At 41.5% G+C, this 27,023-nt stretch overlaps 1 protein-coding gene across 2 annotated transcripts in view; it reads right to left on the bottom strand.

The window, feature by feature from the left end:
• Nucleotides 1-27,023, bottom strand: part of FMN2 (formin 2) — a 293,915-nt gene that overhangs the window by 7,795 nt on the left and 259,097 nt on the right. For both annotated transcript variants that reach the window (XM_053300841.1, XM_053300851.1), the window contains one exon: nucleotides 10,075-10,224. In XM_053300841.1, coding sequence (XP_053156816.1) covers nucleotides 10,075-10,224 — 150 coding nt within the window. The remainder of the gene's footprint in view (nucleotides 1-10,074; nucleotides 10,225-27,023) is intronic.

The following is a 27,023-nucleotide window of genomic DNA, read 5'->3' as shown; positions in this document are numbered from 1 at the left end:
GCTAAGGTAAAGTAAGGTAAGCCTGGAGCCAGGAACTTGTCCATATAGCACCACATGGATGGCACTATATACGTAAACACAATTAAAATGTTGCATTTATTTTATGTCTGCATTGTGAACCATCGTGGGAGCCCAATAGGATGAAAGTATCTGAATAAAACTAAATGGTTTTTGATTTTGGTAAAGGTTTTAGCTGGCTATCGGGCACACTATTCAAAAAGTTTTCAAAACCTGTCTTTGAATAAAATGTGGACAGACAGCATAGGGTTAATCTAAACAAAGGAAACCATTCCTTGTTTCCATCATAATTAAGTTGTTTTCCCCCCAAGCACTTCCTCCTCTCTATCCTTCTTATTTATTGTCAGGCAAATGTATACAAAATGTTCACCATGATTAAGTCTGAAAACAGTTTGCAAGATGAATAAGATAGATACTGGGAAAAGAAACCAGACGTCCCTGCAGAATCATTTTATCTACCTCGTATACCAAACACCAGCCTGATCACAGGCTTATCATAAGATAATTTCTCCCATCACTCAACCCAGTGAGAAAGGAAGCCACTTCCCTGCCACTAAGCATTAATAATTTTGTCTAAATAAGTATCTGTGGTAGATGGATTCATTTCCTACTGGCTCCAAGTAGGCTTGGTGCAGATACACTTACACCCTGCCAGAGTCTACTAGTACATGACTAATTTAAACAGACGGACAAGGTTGGAATGTTCATATGTTTGGTTGTTGAAGTGGTCACAACAAATCTTCCAACAATAAGCTATGGGTAGCTAGCATTACTTATTTTCTCCCTCTCTGTCTCTCTCTCTTTTTTAATACATAAAACAAACTTTATACTTCTAGAAGTCTAACACTATGTTTATCTGCTTATTAATTCAGTATATTCTGGAGGGGGATAACAGCGGCAGAATCTAGCCTCTGCCATTTTGAAACATTTGCTTTTTAAAATGTAGGTTTCAAACATTCTGCATTGATTTTTCAGGATTTATGGGAGGAAGGAAGCTCACATTTTTAGATGGGTACTTAAGTGGTGCAGTGGGGAAATGCTTGACTAACAAGCAGAAGGTTGCTGGTTCAAATCCCCACTGGTACTATCGGACAGCAGCAATATAGGAAGATGCTGAAAGGCATCATATCATACTGCGCAGGAGGCGGCAATGGTATACTCCTCCTGTATTCTACCAAAGAAAACCACAGGGTTCTGGGGGCACCAGGAGTTGAAATTGACTTGATGGCACACTTTACCTTTACTGGAAAGTTTGCTTTTCAACTTAGATCCGCAAGCCACATTAGTTGCATAAATCACTTTCACAGCCAAATAACTGAAATTGTCCTCTCTGACCACCAGTCTGACATGAAGATGCACTGAGACCTTTCACATGAGTATCTGGGGGTGGGTGGGGAGATCTCCTACCCTGTTTCTCCATTTGGCTTCTGCAAACTTTGCACCCAAATGATGCAGGCACCCAGAGTCTCCATGTTAGAAATCAGGAGCTGGGTCCTCCAAGAATCCTAATGTTTTCCCCACAAGTACAGCTCCCTCTGCCCAGCTGCTGTCATCCCCATTCTGTGAGCACCTCCCAAACATTTTTCTAGCTGAAAAAAAGGGAGAAGGGAAAATGAGAATTAGGGAACTTAAAAGACACAGAGCGGTAGCAGAGGGGAGAAGGAAGGATAAGAAAAGAAGAGAAGAAAAGAAGAAGGTACCTTGCAAAGAGTGGATGAGCTTATATTTCTTCCCAAGCTATAGTTGAGGACTGGTACATTTTTCTCATCTAATTCTACAATTCTGTTCCTTATTAGACCCCCAAATTTCCAGCTGCACAAAACCTAGTTTCTATTGCACAATTTTCCCCCAGAAGCACATTAGAATAAACCCTGAGTGTAACCTGCTTGGCAGGGTTAGTGAGAGGATAAATGGTGGTAGGTTGGAGATGAATACCACCTCAAGCTCCTTGGAAGAAGAGCAGGATCTTAATGTTACAAATAAATATGGTCAACTGTGGTAACCACATCTTTCCCTCTATTAACACAGCATCTCTTCACTTATTTTTGATTCTCTAGGCAAATAACAAGTGTTATTTGTGGATAACATTTCCTGAATAGATCTTGATGCTATCAAGTTACTTGGCACTATACTTTGGTCCCCATATAAGTAGTCAAATGAAGCTACACCTGGCTCTCCAGTTTTCATGTATGGGCCCCCCAGCCACATTGAGTGGTCTTTGCCCCTCCATGTCTCCTCTCATTGCCACATGCTGGTGGGGGAAAGGAAATGTAAGGCTAATTTACGTCTTAAATTGAAGATTAATTATATGACTGCTCAACAGATTTTATTTTCACTTAAAAGCAGGAGGTTGGTGTCATGAGCTCTGCCCTCACCAGTGACTCAGTCAGACCCTGAAGAGGTGGGGCTGACACCAGACCCAACCCCAGGCCCTGAGGGTAGCTCAGAATATGAGGGAAACCCTGAATACGACACTGAAGGTACAGAGCCCACACCAGACACCACCCCAGGCCCCAGCAACAATCCAGAGCCTGAGGAAGCCCTGAAACTGAACTTTGAGGAGACAGAACTAGAACCAGACCAACTCGAGCTAGTAGAAACTCCAGGGATGGGGGTTCCAGGTCAGGAGACAACACCTCCTGAGCCTGAGTCCCTGGGTGATCTAGCCCGCTCTCCTCCATCTCCGCTGATATCTGTGCATCAGCAACAGACAGGACTGGAACAACTGCAGAGGAGGAGGAGCACCAGGAGGCTGACCCTTTAAGAAGCTTCTTCCTAGCCAGGGAGGTAGAACTAAGCAGAGGCAACCTGGGCCCAGGAGTACTTCAGGGCTCAGACTGCACAAGACTCTTGTTGGGTCAACATGTCCCATGGCTTTGGCCATGGTGCTTCTTCACTGACTCCTTAAAACCTTCCCTAACCTTTGCCTTGCCCTGCCTTGCTACCTGGTCCCTGACTTGCTGCTGGACCATTACCTTGCTTTGCTGCCTGATCCTTGCCTTGCCCAGCTGCTTGACTCTTGCCTCACCTTACTGCTGAATCCATGCTGCGTTGTCCTTCTGCTTGTCTGTACTAGCCATGTTGTGGACTTTGTCAGGACAGGATAGGACAGTTGGAAGGGGGACAATTAGAATGAGAAGACAGTGTTCTTGGGGAAGGTTAGATACCCTCTCTTTCACGACATCTGCTCCAACCCAATTCATCAGCCAGAAGGGGCTTTTAAGTGAAAATAAATACATCAGGAGATCCAGTCATGATGTGTTGTTCATCCTTAATTTTAGAGGAAAGAGGGTTATTATAACAGCATGTTTTTTAGTACCCCAGAGGAAGGGTATCTATCTCTAAGCTAATTTGAAGGAGAGAAAGAGGAAGAACAAAAGCAAAATGACTGGAAAGTGGGCAGGAGAAGAAAGGACGAGACATGGGGGTCTTGAGAGAAGCAGAAGTCTATGTGGTCCCAGCAGCAACAATGTCTGGGAGAACTATAGTTGGCCATATGAAGATTTTATGTAAGCAGCTCTTAGACTTAGCAACTTTGGCCACCTTGATCTTGTTGACAAAACCCCAAATAGGTGGCGGAAATGTTCCACCCTCCTAGCCTTCCAGCCCTTTCATTCCCAAAACAAACAAATAATGATAATTCCCGTGTCTCCAGGTGTCTCATTCTCAAGTAAAATGCACTGGCTCCTATTCTGAAGGCTAACAAAAGATCCCTTAATTTACTTTAGGAGGACGTGCCTCGTGCTACAAGATTTAATGCCCTTCTTTGGAAGAAGCAGTGACAGCTTACCGGTATTGCTCCTTCCTATGCAATACATAGCTACACAATGCCAGACTTTAAATCGTTCAACAGCAAGCTTTAAATCATCCTGCCGAGTAATCTGTAGGGAGACATACCAGTCTTTCTTCAGAGAGAGATCAATGAGCTGTGGAGACATGTTGGCCAGGAATCTCTCCTTTCATCTAGATGTACAACATGACACACCAGGTGCCAGCTTAACTGTTATTCTTGCAGGAATGGGCAACTTTTATAGTCAAGTCAGTCCAAGATGCATCTTGGGATTTGAAAGCGTGGAAGTAGCTGCTAGACTGAAATAATCAAATCAAATTTGAAGGACACTACATCAAGACTTCAGACAATTTTGGTTCAGTGTATGTGCATGATAAACCTTGCAAAGTATGGCTTTATTATTTGTACTTAATGTAAGTAGTTACAAACTAAAATAATAGAACCTTAGGAATCTTCAGAGGAATCCATTATTATGCTTTTTCTACTAATGAGAAAATCCTGCTTTAATTAGATCACTTGCTGTGAGGTGTGGGTTTGGATGTGCAAAGGTAGCTTGTGGGGGGCATAGGCAGCCTCCCGGAAAAGGGGCTTCCCCCTACACCCCATTTCTGTTTCAGGAATCTAATATATGGGACACAGCTCAGCCATCCATAAATGCACTTTGCCCCTTCTGTGCCCCCCTCAATGTTTTTTTCTGGTGCCCCCACTGTGGTTGTGCCTGCACCCAATGAAGGGGAAAGACTATATGAAGTTCAGTGAATGGAAAGCAACCTCCAGCCTTGCAACATTCTGGTCCTGCAAAATCCCTCACATACAGAGGATACTTTAGGTGCTTCCTGACAAATTTAAGAAAGATCTTTTTCTATCATTGGCTGATATTCCCGGTAGTGCTACAATAGAAGCAGCCCTGCAGGGACACAAAGAGGAAACTAGCTGCACTTTTTAAATTTTAAATGCTCTTTCCTCCCTCCTAAAAGCTGTGTGACTTTCAGGGACAGACTCTGCAAGTGAATAGTCCCTTTGGAGGGGAGAAGGAAGCAGCAAAAATCACTCCCCACCTCTCTGCTGCTGCTGGCCTGTGGAAGAAGGAAAAAGCACAGTTTTCTTTGTGCTTTCTTTTCTAGTTTCTTTGCATCCCCAAAGGGTTCCTTCCATTGTTGTAGTATCAAGAGTTGCTCCAGAGAGGGACAGGGAGGGGAAGTGCCCCCTCAGGGCCCTCACTACCTGCCTCCCATTTTTGTCTCATAAGTCTAATATGTGAGATACAACTCACCCACCCATAAATGCACTTTGCCCTTTCTGTGCTTCCCTTCCTTTCCCCCCTGGTGCCATCACCGCATTGTGTAACAGGGAACATCAGCCATTGCTTATATCACTATACAGATACAGAGTTTCATTTTACTTCCTTACAGCAACATCTACAGATTATTGGGCTGGATGTTTGCTGCTATGACTAACAAGATCATTTAGACAGGAAGTCCACACAGATAAGAGGTGGATGAAAGAGACATCTAAGGTATAGACCAGAAACTGTAAACCAGATGTAAGGTGTAAACCAAATATTTTCAGAAGGCATCTCTGCACTGACAAACCAAGACAACAGTCTGAGGCTACTCCATCTTACTAAAGTTCCCAAAAGGAGATGCTTAGGATTTTAGCAGTGGCCTGTATTTCTGCCCAAAAACTTGGTCCAAGATGTTCTTCAGCTGTTTGGCATTGTGCTCAAAATTTGAGCCTATTTGTACTGAACACATTTCCCCACCCCACCCACCCCCACTGCCCAACACATTTTTTTTCCTGTGCTGCAGGCCCAAGTAGAGATGGCAGTCAAAGCCCTGAGAAAAATAATGTGGGAGGTGAGAAAAGCATCGGTGCTCTCCACTGAAAGAAAGACGGAATGGAGTATGCAGGTGCACTTTGCCATGCCACCCTTCACAGGAAGATAGGCCCAAGACAGGCAGTTTGCTTCAGGAAGAGAACTTTCCACCCATTTCACTTCACACCCTGCCCAGAACAAAAGAGAAATGATAGGGGATGAAGGGGTTAGGAAACCTTGGAATGAACAATTAAGATTCCTGCCATCAATTTGCTGTGTCTTAGCCAGCGATCTCCTAAGTGAAGAATAATGATGGCCAGTAAAAGAACAGAGTGCAGTCACACTCCATAGCTGCCGATGCTGAGCTAAGTAAATCCTTGGAGACTCTCATGTATTATGAATGATTGGAATGTAACCCATTGCTCAGGAAAGAAATATCTGGTTACTTAAAGATTCAGCACATACCACATTGGATGGTTGTTGTTTTAAGTCTGTATTCAAAATAAAATTCTGGAAGAAAGACAAGGGTCAAAGGTTTTGCAGCAAAGTTAAAATATAGACTTAGCAGGTGCAACATTGAGACATGCTGATGTCAACAGGAAGGTACAGATGCCTAGTTAAAAACTGGCCCAAGATTCTCCTTGGACATGAAGAATTGTCACAACATTGCTGCAATCCTGTTAGCCTGTCTATATATGGCTCTTGGAAAAACTAATAGGTCAATGACTTGTGTTGCATTATTGCAACAAAACCTGAAGAGCTCACAGATTTAAAAGGAGTGAGGATACAAAACTAATTCCTAAGGAAATATCAAGATCATGAAATAGTGAGACACCAGCTTTCTAGAAATGTACCCCTGGAAGGGAACACAAGACAAAGTCCCTGCAATGGCGGGACTCATTACCACCCCAGGCAGTTGTGGATGCAAATTCTTTTTTAAATCTTGTAGCTAGGATTCATAATTTCCCCCTTCATTATGCAAGCATTGTTATAATTAGGTGTTTTTTTAATACCTGGTCTGGATAGATTTAGCTCCCTTAGTAGCCCAGGTAAAAGTAAATCTTCATTTTAGTGATGGTGTGGCTAATATCAGAAGACTGCACATATAACTCCTCTTAATGTTTTATAATCTGTGGGACAAATAAACTCCATAGTCCGAACTCATCCATGTAGGATATCAAAGGTTGCCATCCAAGAGTTTTATTCACAGGGAATAGTAGTAATTGAAATTCTTTGGCATGAGGAAAAGGAGGAGGAAGAGGAGGAGGAAGAAGAAGAAGAAGAAGAAGAAGAAGAAGAAGAAGAAGAAGAAGAAGAGGAGCCTTTTATACTACAGCAAGCTTTTTAAGCACTATCACCACAATATGCAACTCTGTTTTGCGAGAGTGGTGTGATCTTAGAAAGCAGGAACTGTGCATTTCATATACACACTCCTTTACAGAACTCAGGGTGACACCCCTGAACCTCTTTTACCACCCCCTATATTTCATCATATGCTTGCTTAGGATATGCTTCCTGAAGGCAGCAGCTGCAAGGCACTTAGAGTGCTGTCCGTGAGTGGTTGGTGCTGATGCATTTCAGCAAACGAGCTAGAGCTTAGCTTAACTTCCATGCCTGACCAACCCCCAAATTGCCCAGAAATAGCAACACAGGGACCGCAGTCTTCGGTAATGAAAGAGGCAAACATCGCTGAACACCAGTATATGTGTAGAAGGGCCTATCTCTTTTGTCTATAGAAAGACAAGCAGCTTGACTGCTAGATAGGAAAGGGAAGTCTGAATATAAACACAAACAGGAAGAGCTAGTTCATCTCTTTGCTGATAATGACTGTTTAAACAGCATTTCAGATGATTCAGCACTAATACTTAACCAATATGGCCAACACCTGTAAATTACTTTCAAAGCATAACAATGTGTATGTGAACTACACATCAGAAGTAATCTGTGGCATTTAGGTTTAACAGTTGTTATCACTCTTTCTGTTTATATAATCTACAGTGTAAAGGTTTATCACTGCAAGGAGTTTTAGTGAAGCAGCCAGTCCTAGAGGAATGTATGTAACTTCCCTAGGATTCAATAAGTATCACTTTATCTAACAGCCAAATTTGGTCTTTCCAGATGTGATAACCGAGAATGGAAACTGGGTGATGGGATAGGACAAGAAAGGAAGTCTTAGAGATGGTAAAGGCTGCCTATTCCTGCAGATCACTGATGGTGTGTGTGTGTGTATGAAAATTATATTGCCAAATGGTTCAGTAATATTGGACAGTAACTCAGACCTCTGAGTTTGAAAAGCAGCAGGAATTCAACATAATGCTCCAGGCACACAGAGAGTGGCCTCTTGGAGTCTGCTATCCAAAGGGGAGGAGACATGCTGAAGGACTACCAGCCATCATTATTTGTTTTTATTTAAAGATTTATATCTGCTTTCTCCACTTAAGTCCAGGATGGCTCATAACAAGTGAAACAATATAGCAAAAGATTAACAACCTAGTATTCATAAAATACCAGCCATAACATCTCAGTCTTTGCATCAGAGGATTCTCATGTAAACCCCACAAGCCTTGCTGAAAGAGGTGACCCCAACACCCTGTAAATAAATATGTATTACTGGGCAAGTATTGACAATACCATCCTGGAGCATATATAGAGAGGTGATTCAGATGAACAGTCCTCCCATGTGATAAAGGGAAGCTCCGAGAGCACATTGGGACACTGATGTCACAATGGGCATACTGTCAGTGCAATCACTTCCCTAATCTCATGTGCCAAGATGCAAATTCATACTATACTGGCTCTTCTGTCATTGCCCGGAAGTCTCGGAAATACGAGTACGCATGCGCGTGGCGTGCGCCGCATACGTCACACGCGTGTGTGTGATGTATGCAGCGCGCACAGCGGCAACAGGCGCGCGCGCGCCGCGCACATGCATACTCGTATTTCCAAGACTTCCAGGCAATGACGGGGGCAGGGGCGGCAGGGAGGAACGCTGCCGCCCCCGAAACTTGGTTCCTAAATGCAGCGCTGGAGGGGGAAGAGCGGCGGGAGGGGTAAGTACTACCCCCCGCCCTTAAAGGTAGACCCCCCCCCTCAGTGTCGGACCACTGGACCAGTCCAGTTCCGAACCGGTTCGGAGGCCTCCAACATGGCTTTTGAACTGGTTCATGCACATCCCTAAATTCAATGGCATCAGGAGCTACTACAGAAAATGCCCAGATTCACCACCCAACAGTTCTATTTCTCTTAAGGAGGAGTGCCTGGGATGGACTACCTCTGCCAAAGCTGGTAAGTGGGTATGAGGAGACACATTCTTGTCTTGCAGACCCCAGGTCATGAATTAACAGGTTGAGCCCAGTTCTTTCAAATTAGGTCTGGAAGCTAGATGACAACAACAACAACAACAACAACAACATTTATATACCACTTTTCAACAAAAGTTTCCAAAGTGGGTTTACACAGAGAAATAAGAAATAAACAGACAGTACAACTGCTCCAAGACTGGCTAAACATGATCCTTCCTTCTCATCACATCAAGAAGGTTGCCCATGTTCTTAAATAATACAATCTCAAAAATATGGGAAGTAACAGTCAATTGTCCAGCAAATGGAAGAGTTATTGTAAAAGAAGGGGAGGGCATTCTTTTTCAGAATGAATGAAAAAAACTGAATGGAGCTCATCTAGTTTATTCCCATTCATACCATAACCAATGGCGATTCTGTTCAATAGGTATAAATGGAATTCCCTTTTAGAAACTCATTCAGTACCCATTAATTTTTATATGTTTTTCAAAAATGAAAACATATTTTTACTTTTGTCTTGAGACAATACTGTGTCTGGGGGCACTATGTATCTGGGAGTGCAGGGGCATAGCTAAGGGGCCTGTGGTTGCCTCTCTCCCCAGCGGCCCCTTGGAGAGAAGGAGATAATGAAGAAAATAGAAAAAGATGTAGCTGGAGGGCCCTCTGGAGCTGGGGGCCCCAGGTTCTTTGAACCCATCCACTCAATTATAGATACAACCCAGTGGGGGTGTCAAGATGGCAACCCCTAGGAAGTGGTTGTGCATTGAAACTCTTGCCACCATCACACAAGCAGCAGTGATAGATAGATGGATGGATGGATGGATGGATGGATGGATAGATAGATAATTTGAAAAAGCACCAGAAAACAAGGTGGTTGCAAAGTGTACAGAATCCTCTGGCTGGGTCCTGAATTGGGCATAGGACCCAAATGGGTGGAAGACTGAATAGAAGCAGGAGTAATCTGTGAGTACTTGTAACCAATTAAGTTTAGTGCTTGAACAGCAACACATTTATATCAATACAAATTCAGATACAAGGTGGCTTTTGTATATCCTTAGAGTATTTACCATTCATTATTCAATAATTTTAAACAAGTTCATAATCATAAAATTCATCACAGGAGAATTAATCACAAATGTCAACATGCCTACCTTTCTTGCAAAATAAGCTTATTTTCCTTCTTCCAAAATTCTTTAAAATCAGAACTGAATTCATGCCAAATACTGAAGAAAGCATTTAGGGACACCTCCTTCTCACCCATTTTTGGTTTCATACAGAAATATGTTGTAGTCTCCAAAAAGCTGTCAAAGAAAACAATGGGGAGCATTCTTTATCCATTGAAATACATACTCCATTCATACATATCGTTGGTTAGGCTGATGGATATCACAAATGTAGCCTTGAGTCTTTCATTTTTATATTCCGTATACGATTTACTTAAGAAAGTTGAGGTCTGATATTTATCGCATACATAAGACTGTGAGGTAAATGTTCCTTTTATTTTTTCAGTCAAAAGTTAATTATTTAAACTCCACAGTCTGTTTGCATATCATTTTTTTAAAAATTACATCTGAATAATTTACCAAAATACATGCATACTGGCTGTTAATGTGATTCTTCACAGAATCTAAATGATTATGTACCTGTGAAGTAACAAAGCTGAAAAATGTCACATACTGATTGAGCTTAAGAAACCCCTCACTCAGTGATAAGCAGGAAATCTTGGACCAACAACAGCAGCAAAGAAGTAGACACCAATTTAAATACAAGAATTCTCTGCTTGTTTTTCAGTTGTTACTTGTTGGGCATTACGTGCACATAGGGATTTATCGAAGATAATAAAATTGTTTATTCCAAGCCAAATAGGGTGTGTGCATACTTTTATGTAAATATGTGCATATTATAAAATAGTGATAATGTATCCAGAAAGAAGTTGAACAGATACAGCTTTCTCAGTCATTTGCTAGAGATGCAAACTGATTAATTTCTGTCTCATGCATCTCGACAAGGCACAGTGCTTCCCCAAAATGCTGCCTACTATAGTAAATCTTCAGGAAGCAATTCAAAGGTGCCGCAAACACCTGATGGATTTCTGTCTGATGCATACTGACATTTTCACAGTATCCCACAAATTGACTGTGAAGCAAATGTCTCATCAATACCAATAGAATACTTTTAAATTCTAATACTTAAGAATCGTCCTAACTTACAATTTGCAGGCAAATTTTAATCACATTAACTCTCATTGTAAACTGAGCGGTTTTAACATTTATATGCTGCATGCACTGTCTGTATGAAGTTGTGAGAGTCTCTACCTCTGTAACACTTACAATTTACCCAACACTTTAGGCAATTCAAACAATTTCAGCTATATTATCTTCATGAACATGTACAGGACTATATAGTCATACTTCTTAACACAACCTTTGCAAGAGATAGCCAAAAGTAAATAAGAGAAGTAAGTGCATAATTTCCATTAATTCATTGCAGAATGGACTGATTCTTTACAGAAATTCACTAAACATGGAATTTGCAACAGTTTGGACATGATAGGAAAACAGAACCTCCATGCTCAGAGGTAACATACCTCTCAATACCAGATTCTGGAGGGGGGAGGGGGAAATCGAGGAAATGTTACAATAACCCTGCAAGGTACTCTGCTCCACTATCATAACTTTGCAAATAGGAGCAAAGACTAACTTGAAAGTTTAAAAAAAAAACCCACACTGACTCAATGATGAGTTAGTGCAGAACACTTTCACTAACATTATTACAATAATCATTACAACAGACCAGAAATGCAATTCATTCTCTTCCCCTTTTGGAAATAGTAGCCGAGACAAACCTAGACATGGACAAGAAGTTCTTGTAAGAACTAATCTGCCTACTTTCCTTTCACTATAATCTTAATTGATAATTACTCTATTCACAAGTTAGCCCACTTCTACCTCAAACGTTCATGCATCCACCATCTTGAATTAGGGTGAAAGCCACCATCACAAACTATGCCATTGAGGTATTCCTCTGTGTCCCTACAACCGTACCAAATTTTGTCCAGTTAAGCGGTTCACAGGTTAGCCCACCAGTGACTCAAATGTTCACATGTCTGCTATCTTGAATTGGGGTGGATGACATCATCACAAACCATGCTGTTTTTCAACTCATTCAGTCTCAGTTTTCAAACTATTATTATGTCAGTCCATCCAATAGACTATTCAGGGCTTTTTGCTGGTCCTAGGAGTCAAACCATCCATTCAATCTGTGTGAAATTTCTCATGAAGTGGTAGTTGTTATTGCAAAAAAATTTATTAATTAAAATAGTAAAAGAACAACACTTGAATACATCTTGAAACATAGAATAAGGTAAGACCTTTAAAGTGAATCGGAGTTCAAGAACAAGAAAACGTTTGAGACATAAGAGAGAGAAAAGATATACTAAAAGAGAGAGAGAGAAAAGATAAGATTACTTCCACCTGCTGGTCTTAATGTGAGCAAAATTACAATAGATATACAGAATAGATTACAGATCAAACCCAGATCTCAGGAACAAATGCTGGCCTTGTCGAATGCTAAAGTTTATAAAAGTTTCCCAAACAAGCATAAACGACTCTTTTGAGGCGCTGTTCATATATTATTTATTTATTTATTTTAAACATATTTTTATACCGCCCAAAACTTACATCTCTGGGTGGTTTACAAGATAAAAACAACATTAAAACATTAGTTTAAAAAAACACAAGACATTTAAAACACAATTTAATTTTTTTAAAAAACAATATTCTACAACAACATTAAAAACAATAAAAACAGTATCAGTTAAAAGCCTGGGTGAGCAGATGCATCTTTAAAGACTTTTAAAAAATTGTCAGAGATGGAGAGGCTCTTATTTCACTAGGGAGCGCATTCCAAAGCCTTGGGGCAACAACGGAGAAGGCCTGTCCCTGAGTAGCCACCAGACGAGCCAGTGGCAAATGCCGACGGACCTCTCCTGATGATCTCAATGGGCAGTGGGATTCATAACGAAGAAGACGTTATCTTAAATACCCAGGGCCCAAACTGTTTAGGGCTTTATACCTTATAACTAACACCTTGTATTTTGCCCAGAAACATATTGGCAGCCAGTGTAACTCCTTCAATACAGGAGTAATATGGTCTCTCCTAGATGACCCAGAGACCAGCCTGGCTGCCGCATTCTGAAACAACTGTAGTTTCCGGACTACGTACAAGGGCAGCCCCACATAGAGCACATTACAGTAATCCAGTCTGGAGGCTACCAGGAGATGTACCACTGTTTTGAGGTCATCTATCTCAAGAAACAGATGCAGCTGGCATATCAGCCAAAGTTGATAGAAGGCACCTCTGGCCACCACCTCAACCTGGGACACCAGGGAGAGACTTGGATCCAGAAGCACCCCCAGACTGCATACCTGTTCCTTCTGGGGAAGTGTGACCCCATCCAGAACAGGCAGATCAAAATCGTCTCCAAGTAATAAGCAGTAATCTTAAAGATAGAAGCATAATCTCATAATTTAAAAAACCAATTGTTTAAAAATGGAATCACCAGAGAGCGCCAGTTAGTAGCATATAAAAATCATAGCTGCCGTAATCATGTATAAAGATAACTCAGTAAACTTAATGGGAATGTAAGGTTTCCTCATCTTTAAAAGAAAAAGTTCTGGCAAAAAAGGGAATTTGATTTCCAAAATTTGCTCCATTTTAGAATGAATTTGCTTCCAAAATGATTGGGCTTTGTTACAAGTCCACCACATATGATAAAATATGACCAACCACTTGTTGGTCACATTTCCAGTATTCCTTTGGGAAGCAATTGTCAATCTTATCTCACGAAGTAATTAGGTGGCATGGTACCTTTTCATATTATGGATTTTGCCATGGGGATATATGCAACAAATTCTTCAAATAAAGCCAGAACCTTAGTGCTAGCTTTGGGCATTTGGGTATATCTCTTCCAAATACCATGAAGCTCTCTGCTCCCACACATTAAAAAGTGAGACCCAAGAAGCAAAGGTAACTATTTTCCGTGCATTCACATAGCACTTCACATACAGCCAGCTAGCTTCACGTATTGCTGAAAGGAGCCTAGGCTGAATGCTGGAAAACTCAGCCCAGTGGTCCCTTTTGCTGCGTTACGACTCCCCATTTGCCAATTGCCTTTTCTTTCTTATAAGCCTAAAGTCACAATGGAAATGGCACTTGTGAAGGAAAGTAGGCCGGACAAGGGAAATGGCCAATAGCTATCAGCAATCAATCAGAAGGCCTCAAAGTTCAGCATTATTCTTTTTACAGACCAAAATGCCACTTCTTCTTCCCCCAGAAGCTGCCCTCACAGTCTACTTCAGGATTCTTCAAGACAAAGGCATCTCTGCAGAGTAGCATTAAGCTTTTTAGGAGCATTTTTGCCATCTGAGGACATCAATTTGACTATTAATTAAATATACTGACCTATATGCATGCATTTTTGTCAACAGAAATGTCTCTTTCAGACGTTTGTTCTCCTAGTTCCAGAATGGGTAAAACAGCATAATCAGTTACATTATCCTCTTCCATTGGCCAGCTTATTTTTGTATGTGGCAAACCTTTGAGCTACACAGACTTCTGCATTGCCTGCCCAAACTCCTAAGCAGACATATCCCAAATCTGCTTAGTAACTGTGTATGAGCAAAATGGTTGCTTAAATATGTGAACATGACATCACACGCTATTGTACATGCAGTGCTTTGTATCTGCAGCATAAAGTCTGAGCTGCCTGATACTACAGATCTACAAAACAAGCACCAAGCTTATCCGAAGATGTACAAGATTAGAAGCATCACTTCCAAAGCAGTCCTTCCAGGCACTACGTTTAAATGTAAGATAACAATAAGCCATCATTCTCCATTTGAAGCCTTTTCAACAGTTAGGGAACCAGACTAGATTGAAATTCCCACAAATGAATGCTCAATGAGTTTGATAAATGGTACTAACATTTACTGGAGAGACGTGAAGGCTTTTGTTAAGAATACTATGGGATCAAGCGGGGCAAGGCAGGCTCTTGCACTGATCATTGCTAATCTTGCTGGGAACCAACAGAAAGCTGATTCAGGCACACGCAGACATTTAACTGCTAGCAGAATTCCTTTACCTAAACAATTACCATAATATCCTCAGCTGATCACTTCTACAGCTGTGGACATGCTTGCAAAATTTACAATACCAGAGACTGGCAAGTTGTCAAAAATAATATGCAATTATTTCTTACATACAACTGTTGAAAATATGGGTTGCAAAACACATAGGCTTAAAAGCAGGTTCCTGGGGAATTAAGTTGTTTATCAAGTAAGCACAGGCAACTTGCATTTGAAGTAATCATCTCAGTTTGTTCTGAGAAGGCTTCCCATATATGGTAGTTAAAACTTTCTTGCAGCATTCATTTATTTTAAAAAGCAAATGAGCAAATTCAAGTTTTGGCACATTGCTTCCTGTGCCTTTATAGTAACTTGACGATCTTGATATATATGGAGGATAATGATCAGAACCTATCTGGAAAAGAAAGTACCTTTTTAAAAAAACCAAAAAACTATACGATGATGGTTTAGATCCAGAGGACTGCAAGCAATGATCTGCTTGCAGTCCTCTCCCCCATCCTGCAGATCCCAGTGCTTAAAAACAAAAAGATTTTAGGGGCCAAGGGACCTTCAGGAATAGCTTAATACATAGTGTGGGAAGGGAATGACACTGCAGGGGCTAGCTGGCAGAAAGTGCACCCCTAATCCAATGACATCTGCAGCACATCTGGTTTTACAGCTAAACAAGTACACTATATATCTACAAAGGAAATAAACAAAATTGCATTGCGAGGGTAACCTGGAATAGGTAAATGAGAGACATTTTAAAGGTAGAAAAACCACTAATGCTCAGTTGAATGTTTGCAGAGTTTTGATGCTTGTATAGGCATATGTATGGTTTTTATTTAGTAGACAATGTAAATAGAGTACAAATGCAAAGAAAATAAAGAAAAGACATTGCTACCCAAGCATATACAGTTACACACTGCATTCCAGTATAAATCAAAGGAAACCGATTTATCAAATGTTCCTGCATAGGATATTCAATTTCTCTTATGAACCAAATCAGTCAGATTTGTCAATTTCAACCATTTCAAATACTTTCATTAACCATTCATTCACAGATGGCAGCATCTTCCAACATCTAGCCAAAACGACTGACTAAGTGGTGGCAAACAGGCTAAATAAAAGCTGAGGCGCTTCACACGACTCGTGTGAAGCGCCTGAGGGGGTTCTGTGAGGAAAACAGGCTTAGCCCGTTTCCCCTGCAGATGAGCAGTCGCTCGTAGCTGGGTGGCCCGATCAGCCACCCACACTACTGCCAGCTCTGTCATAGAGCCGGCAGGGGCTGTGGGGATTGGGGACTGCATGGCTCCCAGAAGTTCCAGGATGCCCCGTGGGGCATCCTGGAGAGACTCCCGAGCCCATTACTTTAGGCAGGGTTAAGGCCAGGATGGGCTGCTACCAGTCACATAGGCTGGTGGGAGGATTTATAGAAACTCTATAAAGCATATCTGCCAAAGGTTAACTCAGTTAAGACCACAGAACTTCTTTGAGTTTGGTCAGAGAAGCTCAAAGATGGTACAGCTCTTCTGCTCCCAAAATAGTTCAGATGCTTCCTCTAGTTGTGCACTGTGGGCTAGTTCAGGGATTTCACAAAAATGACCTCTAGGGGCAGCAGCCCAAGAGCTGTCCCCTGCTGCCTTTTCACCCACCTGCTACCATCTGCCTCAGCAGTAAGCCACATGAGAAGGGTCTCTGTGTTCTACTCCTCACTTGCTGCACTTGCATTTGAAAGCAGGAGTGGGGAGTGGAAGAGACTGAGTGAAGGAGATGCAAGTGTGGCCTAGACTCATAATAATTTCGCCAACATGAATACTAGTTGACTGGTGTGTCCTTTTCTGCTGTTCCCCCTTTTCAAATGAAGTATGCTGAATGAGGAGAAGCATTTCATGTACTGCCACTGCTGAGACAAGAGGTGGCAAGGGGCAGAGGAGGAGGCAGTAGCAGGCAGCTATGACACCTCTATTACCCGAGGTGACCACTTCAGGTTGCCTCATGGACAGGCCAGCCCAATCCTGTTTAGGGGCTTTTAATGCCCTGAGCCATTTTTGGAAGGGCAGTATATCAATCAATCAATCAATCAATCAATCAATCAATCAATCAAATAAATAAAGTCCCTTGAACAAAAAACAGATAAAATTTTGAGGGAGCAGCTGAAGCCTACTAGAAAATGGAGGTGCTTTTCAATAATAATGGTGCAGAGAACTGGATGGTGAGGAGAGCTGGTCTTGTGGTAGCAAGTATGAATTATCCCCTTGGCTAAGCAGGGTCTGCCCTGGTTTACATTTGAATGGAAGACATGTGTGTGCAGGGTAAGATATTCTCCTCAGAGGAAGGGGTTGTCCTGGGAAGAGCATCAGCATGCTTCATGCAGAAGGTTCCAAGTTCCCTCCCTGGCATCTCCAAGATAGGGCTGAGAGAGACCCCTGCCTGCAGTCTTGGAGAAGCTGCTGCCAGTCTGTTTAGACAATACTGAGCTAAATGGACCAATGGCCTGACTTGGTATAAGGCACCTCCCTATGTTCCTAACAGAAGTTAAAATGAAAGTACTTTGGCACAGTTCTATTCACTAATCTCCATTTCCTTGCAACAAAATAGTCTTGCAAAGATGCTCCCATATGAAAAATGCAAGTTGCAACTTACTGAAAATGGCTTTGTTTTCTAGCGATTTTCTGAATGTGGAAATATAATTTTTACAAGCACACACTTCAAAAAGACTTCAATGAGTTCTTTTGCTTTGTCATTTCTTGAGTTATACTGAGAACAGCTTAAAACAAATTTCTGACACAAATTTGGAGGTTCCTCCTTGGGTAAAACAGCTGATGAATTTCAAAGGCAGGACAAAGTTTCAGGAAGATTAACAAAGGGGCAAACTGCATGTAATGCTAAAAGCACTGTTGTCTTAAAAAAATAAAATAAAATAAATTAATGACAGTTTCTCTCCCAAGACAAATAGCAGCATTGGAAAGCACATTTTCATCAGTCCCACAGTGCAGATGGAAATGCCACAAAACTATTTTTTAGTTGTGATGGAATATTTAATTCAGCATCAGTATCACCGTAACATCAGCTACCTCCCCCCCCATCACAGTCCTCATCTGGATCATGTTCCCCATCATGCAGCTGCTATTAGATTTGGGGCAGGTGAGGGGGGGACATGGCAACCCAACAGTGCTTTTAGTATTGTGTATAATTTGGACCAAAATGTCTTAGGGTGGGTGTCTTCATGTCCCTAGGTGAATGCACTCTGCATTTCAGAAGCCTGAGTATCTAAATATCTTTAACAGGATTTGTTAACTAAAAAACCACCCATGTCTTGAACAGCATTCTTACTACAGAACTATCTCTGTGCGCTCAGTGGAAATGCTGTAATTAGAGAACAAATCTGTCAGTCAGCACACCAAAGTGCTAATGATATATTTGTTAATTACAACATCACTTGGGTGAGGTCACAGTGCTTCTGCACTTCAAATTCCTTATCTTTCTTAAATTGGGAACACTTACTAATGAAGAGGGGTTTGGGTACGGCTAGTATATTGTTTGTAAAGCTCTTAGTGATGCTTATCTCAAGGGTGCCCAAACAGCAAGTACTGCTGTACCTTTGCTTCCACTACCAGTGCAGAAGATGGGGGAGGTCTCTGTCAAGGATTAGCAGAGGCAGCAAAGGTCAGCAGCTTTGCTCCAGCTAGCATGACTTCTCAATCCTGCTTTTTTTTTTTTTTTTAAAAAGTCATTGCTTGTTCACACTGCTGTTATGTTTAGGAAGTACAAAGGCTACCTATCTTCTACAAGGATTTCAAATCTTGTCGTTCATATCCCCCACACGAAGCATTTAAATAAATAACAAAACTAATTAATTCTTAGTTTATTTTTATTTATTTTATTCAACTTATTTATATACTGCCCACTACCAAAGTCTCTAGCTGGTTTACAATAATGAAATGAAACAAAAAGGTTAACACATTTAAAACATATATACAATATAAAGTTAAAACAATCAATAAATTTCAACTAGAAACATCAACTAAAACGTCAACTAAAAAGGTTGGCTGAAGAGATGTGTCTTCGGTTGTTTCCTAAAAGCCATCAGGGATGGAGCAGCTCTAATCTGAGCAGTAAGTGCATTCCCCAGCCCTGGGGCAACTACAGAGAAGGCTCGACTTCCAATAGCCACCAGATGAGCCGGTGGCACGCACAAACAAATCTCCCCTGATTTATTTATTTATCATATTTTTATACTGCCTGATATGTAAATCTCTAGGTGGTGTAATCTTAATTATTTTAAGAGGCCATCTTAATAGGCGGCATTCTCTTAAATATCTTGGGCTCAAACTCTTAAGGGCTTTATAGATAATAACCAGCACTTTGTGTTTTGCCAGGAAACCTATTGGCACCCAGTGTAATTCTTTCAAAATAGGAGTGAGATGGTTTCTTTGGGACAAACAGGAGACCACCTGGTGGCAGCATTCTGCACCAATTGCAGTTTTCAGACTATGTACAAAGGCAGCCCCACATAGAGTGTATTGCAGTAGTCAAGCCTGGAAGTGACCAGTATGTGCACCACTGTCTTAAGGTCACACTCTTCCAGGAAAGGGTGCAGCTGATGTATTAGCCAGCTGATAAAAAGCACTCCTGGCCACTAGCTCCACCTGAGATATCAGGGAGAGAGTTGGCCCCAGAAGTACTCCCAAACTGTGAACCTGTTCCTTCAAGAGGAGTACAACCCCAACTAGAACAGGAAGATCTATCCCATCTCCTGAATTGAGGCTTGCTACAGTGAGCACGCCTGTCTTGTTTGGATCTTGTGGTAGCAAGTATGACTTGTCCCCGTAGATAAGCAGGGTCCACCCTGGTTGCATATGAATGGGACACTTAATGTATAGGCACTGTAAGATATTCCCCATAGGGGATGGAGCCACTCTGGGAAGAGGATCTAGGTTCCAAGTTCCCTCCCTGGCATCTCCGAGATAAGGCTGAGAGAGATTCCTGCCTGCAACCTTGGAGAAGCCGCTGCCAGTCTGTGTAGACAATACTGAGCTAGATGGACCTATGGTCTGATTCAGTATATGGCAGTTTCCTGTGTTCCTATGTTGTTCCCTGATGATGTCTCCTAACAGTTTCATGTAGATGTTGAAAAGCACTGAAGACAAAATGGAGCCCTGAGGAACACCATATAAAATCTCTTGTTTGTAGAGGGTGTCTCCAAGCAACACCCTCTGAAATCTGCCTAAGAGGTATGAACGGAACCACTGTTACAGTGCCTCCTACACCCATCCCCCTCAGACGGTCCAGAGGGTTACCATGGTCGATGGTTTCGAAAGCCGCCAAGAGATCCAGAAGGATCAACAGTTACACTCTCTCTGTCAATTCCTAATTGGAGATCATCCATCAGGCCAAACAAAGCAGTCTCCACCCCATAACCCACCCAAAAGCCAGTTTCAATTGATAATCAATTATCAGTCTAGATAATCTGTTTCATCCAAGACTTGCTGGAGCTGAGAGGCACCACCCTCTGAATCACCTTGCCCAGCCACGGAAGGTTGGACAGAAGCTTATAATTGTCTAACTCCAAGAGATTTAATATAGGCTTCCTTAAAAGGGCTGTTATAATTAAGGTAAGGAGGCATCCTACCTTCCCTCAGAGATGCATTTATGATCTCAATCAGACCCTCTCCAATAATCTCTTTACTAGATTGTATAAGCCATGCTGTGCAAGGGTCAAGAGAACTAGTGGTAGGATACACCGCTCCAAGCAGTTTATTCATGTCCTCAGGAGTCACAAACTGAATCTGAACCAATATAACCACACAAGAGGAGTTACTGGATACCCCTACAAAAGACTCTACACCAGCAGTGGTATCCAGTTCGGCTCGAATATGAGCTATTTTGTCAACAAAAAACTCATTCAACGCCTCACAGCAGCTTACTGATGGTTCTAAAGCCGGGGCAGAAGTGGTCCGTATAAATCTTCTCACCACCCATTTGACAATTCCACTGGACATGAACCTGTGGACACAGTATGTGCAACAAAGAATTGCTTCTTTACTGCAAGTACTTGCCATGGCATAGACTTTCAATTGTGCTCTGTGCTGTAATATGTCAGATTTGAGTAGGGTCCTCCTCCACTTGCGCTCTAGTTGTCTACCTCGCTTCATCAGCTCCCCTAGTTCTTCCATATATGGCTTCAACTCCATCAGCAATTGATTCTATGGCTTCAACTCCAACAGCAATTACATAACACAGTCCCTATAATACTAATATTAATCAATAGAACACAAATGTACTTATTAATTTAGGGACAGACCCAGTGCTCAACAGTAGGGCACATACTTTGTAGACAGAAGATCTTAGGTTCAATCCCTGGCATTTCCATGTAGGGTTGGGAAAGACCTCTGTCTGAAATAGGGATGTGTACAAAGTGTTTAATGCACATCCAAAGGGGTGGGGAGTAGTTGCTTTAACAGGGGGAGGCAGATCTTACCTTCTTCCCTGATGCCCTAGCACAACACTGTCCATATTTAGTAGCCCCATTGTCTGTTCTTAAAAGCCATGTTGGGGCAACTTCTTGAAGTTCCCTGTTCTCAGCAGCCTGTGGCAGCGTTGGCCCAGAAATGGCATCTGAGCATGTGTGGACACCATCTTGAGTGGTCAGCATAGTGTGATGAGTTGGTGTGAGGCAGCTTACAGTATATGTTCTATGTTTGCTTATTTAAAATATTGCTACCCTTCTTTTTGAAAATACCATCTTCAAAACAGTTAACATTAGATTTTAAAACTATAATTCAACAATAAAATATAAATACATAATTAAAACATAACTAAAATAGGCAAGAGCAGATTAAGCTGTAGCATATTAAATAGCAGACAGAGACAGCAAAAAAAACCCTGTTCTGAACTACATCCCACCAAGAGCTCGTGTGTCTTCATGTAAAATCAAGAGTTCATGTCATACATCATTCCAAGCAAAAGGGAAACACTCTCTTAGAAGGGACCCCTTCCATAGATGATGAGCTCATATCCTATTGCACAGGGGATACTCCTTCAGAAGGTTAGGCTAGTAGTGAGCAATCTAATCAGTGGGCAATCTGACATAGAAAAACAAGGAAAGTTTTCTGAAAGATGTCTGAACTCAGAAGGAGGTTCCAACCTCAAATTAGTATGTTAAAGGATGCGAAAGGAGAGAAGGCTCTAACCAAACTGTACCAGCAAATCTGGAGAACGACACAGTTGCCAACAGATTGGAAGAGATCCATATACATACCAATACCAAAGAAAGGAGACTCAACAGATTGCACAAACCATCACACAATATCTTTAGTTCACATGCTAGCAAAATAATGCTCAGGATCATCCAATGCACATTAGAGTCCTACGTGGAAAGTGAAATGCCGGATGTTCAAGCTGGTTTCAGAAAAGGCCGAGGAACAAGAGACATCATTGCTGATGCACGCTGGATGATTGAGAAAGCCAAAGAATACCAGGAAGAAGTCAATATATGCTTTATTGACTACAGAAAAGACTTTGTTTGTTTCGACCATGCCAAGTTGTAGAATATCCTTAGGAAAATGGGTGTCCCAGAACATCTCATTGTTCTCATGAGAAACCTATACACAGGGCAGGAAGCCACTGTCCAGATGGAACATGGTGAAACAGACTGTTTCCAGAGCAGCAAAGGAGTAAGACAAGGCTGTATACCTTCTCCTTATTTATTCAACTTATATGCTAAACATACACTGAAAGAAACTGGATTGGAAGAAGGTGAGTGTGAGTCTAAAGTTGGAGGAAGAAACATCAATAACCTGTGCTATGCTGATTGCACCACTCTGATAGCTGAGAATGCGGATGATCTGTAAGATGAACTGGTGGTGGTGGTGGGGCGTATAATAGCACAGTATGTTAAATAAGGGATAGAATTTAACAAAACCTTGGAGACTGGAGTCCTACACAGAAACTCTGTGGGTGACAATACAAGGTCTGAAAGGAAATGTACTACTAGGAGTGTGATATTGCTCTCCTGATCAAAACTACCAAGAATGTGATATTGCTCTCCTGATCAGGAACTACCAAGTCCAGAAGGATGCCAGCATGGCTAACAAGTAAAGTCAAGGAAGCTATAAAGAGGAAGAAGAATTCCTTCAGAAATTGCAAGGCCTGCCCAAATGAAGAGAACAGAAAGGAACACAAACTCTGGCAAACTGCTACTAGGAATGTGATATTGCTCTCCTGATCAAAATGCTGACAGTGACTAGGAGTTGCAGAAGGAAATCAGGGCGTCATCAAAGAGACAGAGCTGTAATAATGGATGACTTCAATTACCCACACAAAGATTGCATACATTCACATTCAAATTATGACAAAAGGCCAAATTTTTAGATACGCTGAACTACTGTACCCCAGAACAGTTGGTAATGGAACCAAACAGAGAGAAGATGACCTTGGACTTAAACTAAGTGGTGCACAGGACCTGGTGCAAGAACCTTTAGGGGACAGTGACCATAGTGTCATCAAATTCAGCATATATGTGAGGAGAGAATAGCCAATGAAGTCTAACACAGAAACTTTGAACTTCAGAAGAGGACACTTATCTAAAATGAGGAGTTTGGTGAAAAGAAAACTGAAAGGAAAGATCAAGACAGTCACTTCACTCCAGAATGCATGGAGTTTATTTAAAACCTCAATAATAGAAGCACAGTTAGGATGTATACCAAAAGAAGGAAAGGAACTACCAAGTTGAGAAGGATGCCAGCATGGCTAACAAGTAAAGTCAAGGAAGCTATAAAGAGGAAGAAGAATTCCTTCAGAAATTGCAAGGCCTGCCCAAATGAAGATAACAGAAAGGAACACAAACTCTGGCAAAAGAAATGCAATGAGACAATAATGGAGGCAAAAAGAAAGTTTGAGGAACATTTAGCTAAAAGCATCAAGGGGAATAACAAAAACTACCTAAATACATCAGAAGCAGGAAACCTGCCAGGGTTAGATGATGTCCATTAGATGATAAGGGAGTGACAGGGATTATTAAGAAGAATATGGAGATTGCAGAGAAGCTAAACGAGTTCTTTGGATCTGTCTTCACAGCAGACGATACCGAGCATATACCTATGCCTGAACTGAGCTTCTCAGGGACAGAGGCTAAAGAACTGAGTCAGACAGAGGTGGTGAAATTAACAAATCACCAGGGCCAGATGGCATCTACCTGAGAATCCTTAAAGAACTCAAATGTGAAATTGCCGACCTCCTTGCTAAAATATATAACTGGTCCCTGCAATCAGGCTCTGTACCGGAGGCCTGAAAAGTAGCAAATGTAACACCGATTTTCAAAAAGGGGTACAAGGGCGATCTGGGAAATTACAGGCCGGTTAGCTTAACGTCTGTTCCAGGCAAACTGATGGAAAGCATCCTCAAGCATAAAATTGTAAAGCACACAGAAGAACAGGCCCTGCTGAAGGAGAACCAGCATGGCTTCTGCAAAGGTAAATCTTGCCTCACCAACCTTTTGGAGTTCTTTGAGAGTGACAACAGGCACGTGGATAAAGATGATGTACTGGGACCAGTGCTTTTTAATTTATTCATAAATGATCTAGAAGTTGGGGTAAGAAGTGAGGTGGCCAAATTTGCAAATGACAACAAACTGTTTAGGGTAGTTAAATCCAAAACAGATTGTGAGGAGCTCCAAAATGATCTCTCCAAACTGGGGGAGTGGGTGACAAAATGGCAGGTGTGGTTCAATGTTAGCAAGTGTAAAGTGATGCATATTGGGTGTGGGGGGGATTTTCACATATACACCGAGCTGACCAGGAGAGACATCTTGGGTTCATGGAAGACAGTTTGTTGAAAGTGTTGATACAACATGCAGCAGCTGTGAAAAAGGCCAATTCCATGCTTAGAATACCCATGGAAGGGGATTGAAAATAAAACTGCTAATATCATGATGCCCTTATACAAATCTATGGTGTGGCCACTTTAGGAGTACTGTGTAGAGTTCTAGTCACCATACATCAAAAAGGATGTTATAGAACTGGAGAAGGTGCAGAAGAGGGCAACCAAGATGATCAGGGGCCTAGAGGACCTTCCTTATGAGGTAAGGCCACAACACCTGGGGTTTTTTAGTTTAGAAAAAAGATGACTGAAGGGTCATGATAGAAGTCAATAAAATTATGCATGGTGTAGAGAGAGTGGATAGAGAGAAATCTCTCTCTCTCACACACACCACTAGAACCAGGGGTCATCCCATGAAACTGATTGCCAAGAAATTTAGGACAGACAAAAGGAAATACTTTTTCACACAATGTATGCAATGGAATTCTCGGCCACAAGATGTGGTAACAGCCAACAGCCTGGATGATTTTAAGACTGGCTTAGATAAATTCATGGAAGACAAGTCCACCAGTGGCTACTAGTCTGAGAGCTATAGGCCACCTCCATTCTAAGAGGCAAGATGCCTCTAAATACCAGTTGCAGGGGAGCAACATCAGGGTTCCACCATGGAAGAGCTCAGTCTCTGGTGGCCACCTCTCTTAACCCTAAAGGTGGGGGCATCCAAAGCTGCAAGGAAAGAGATGCACATGGAAATAGTGGCCCCTCAGATAACCTAGACCTAGGCAATTTATACACACTTAGTCACAGGCACTGCAGCCCATTCTATATGTTCTGGGTAGCCCTAACTTACAGAAATCACTGTGAACCCTACTTCTTATGTTCAGGTTGCAATTATTATGTAATGATATTAAACTGATGATGTTTCTTTTACATTTGTGTACATTGCCTTGCATACATTACATTTTGTGAAAATGCAATCCCAAAATTTAAAATAATACATTTAAAAGCAAGAGCTGATCTGGTGCAGCTCTTGCTGGACAGTTCATTTCAGACTACAGATGAGGAATTGGATTCTGACCAATGAAAACAGCTCCTTCCACTTACACAACCAGTAAAATAAAACTGATCAACTTTCTGGACAAGCAGAAAGTGTCTATGTTTGTTTAGACTCTGGAATGCTTATTTTCTATGTGCAGGAAGGATTTTCATGGGGGAGCATTTAAATATGAAATTCCCCATTCTACAGCCCAGAAATCCCAGGAAACAAGGCCCTACATGATTCTGTGACACTTGTACACTGGCTACATCCTAAAACTGCACAATATAATTCAAGAATTCAGAAATGCAAAACGGAGAACTTCTAATGTACTGTATCTATTTGACTTCATGGCCAAAAATGTTCCATATTCTAAACAATCATTTTCGTATTAACAAAAATTAAATTCCCTAGACAGTTTCAAAACCTTCAAAATATTTGTGTTGGAAACATGACATTTCATGTTTTGCATCCAAACAGAAAATTCAAAATATTCAGCAGGGTCCCTTCTGTTCCTGCATCCAGAGACTTAATTGACTAGAATACAGGGTTATGGATGTACTGTATTATTTGTGTCAAGTTCATCAGAGCCCTAAGGAAAAGGTTTCCATGGAATCCAGGATGAGTGAGTCCTATTCTCACACAGGCAGCTATAACTCAAAGAAAATTCATCCCCTTGCATGACTGGTTATTGCAAGAATAATGTCAATTTTTCCTTCTGATTGATTTCTATTATACTCTTCACAACTATGGAAAGGGAACCCCAAGTTTAAATTTGGGCCTCGTCTCATAATCACATATATGATTTGCTGTTGTGGGGGGAAAAACAGTACACCAACATTGCAGCTTCCAGCATAGGGTGAATTTGTCATGTGCATGCTCCCTCTCCCTCCCCCCCCGTCTTCATGTACCAAATTCAGCTTTTGACACACTACCACTAAACCTCCGTAATTATGGCTTAGCAAGCATACCATAACTGAATTTAGCAAGTGGCTGTGGGTCAACACAACCACCTAACAAAGTGCTGGAAGCAGATGGAAATCAATATAGTATTCCTCCCTACCCACTCACCCATTTTGCTCTGAAATGGTCATAAAAATACTTCAGCACTTTAACT

This window comes from Hemicordylus capensis, chromosome 1 (genome assembly GCF_027244095.1).
Source record: "Hemicordylus capensis ecotype Gifberg chromosome 1, rHemCap1.1.pri, whole genome shotgun sequence".
Lineage (NCBI taxonomy): Eukaryota > Metazoa > Chordata > Lepidosauria > Squamata > Cordylidae > Hemicordylus > Hemicordylus capensis.
Note: the sequence above shows the minus strand (reverse complement) of the source record. Positions and strands in the feature narration are given on the sequence as shown.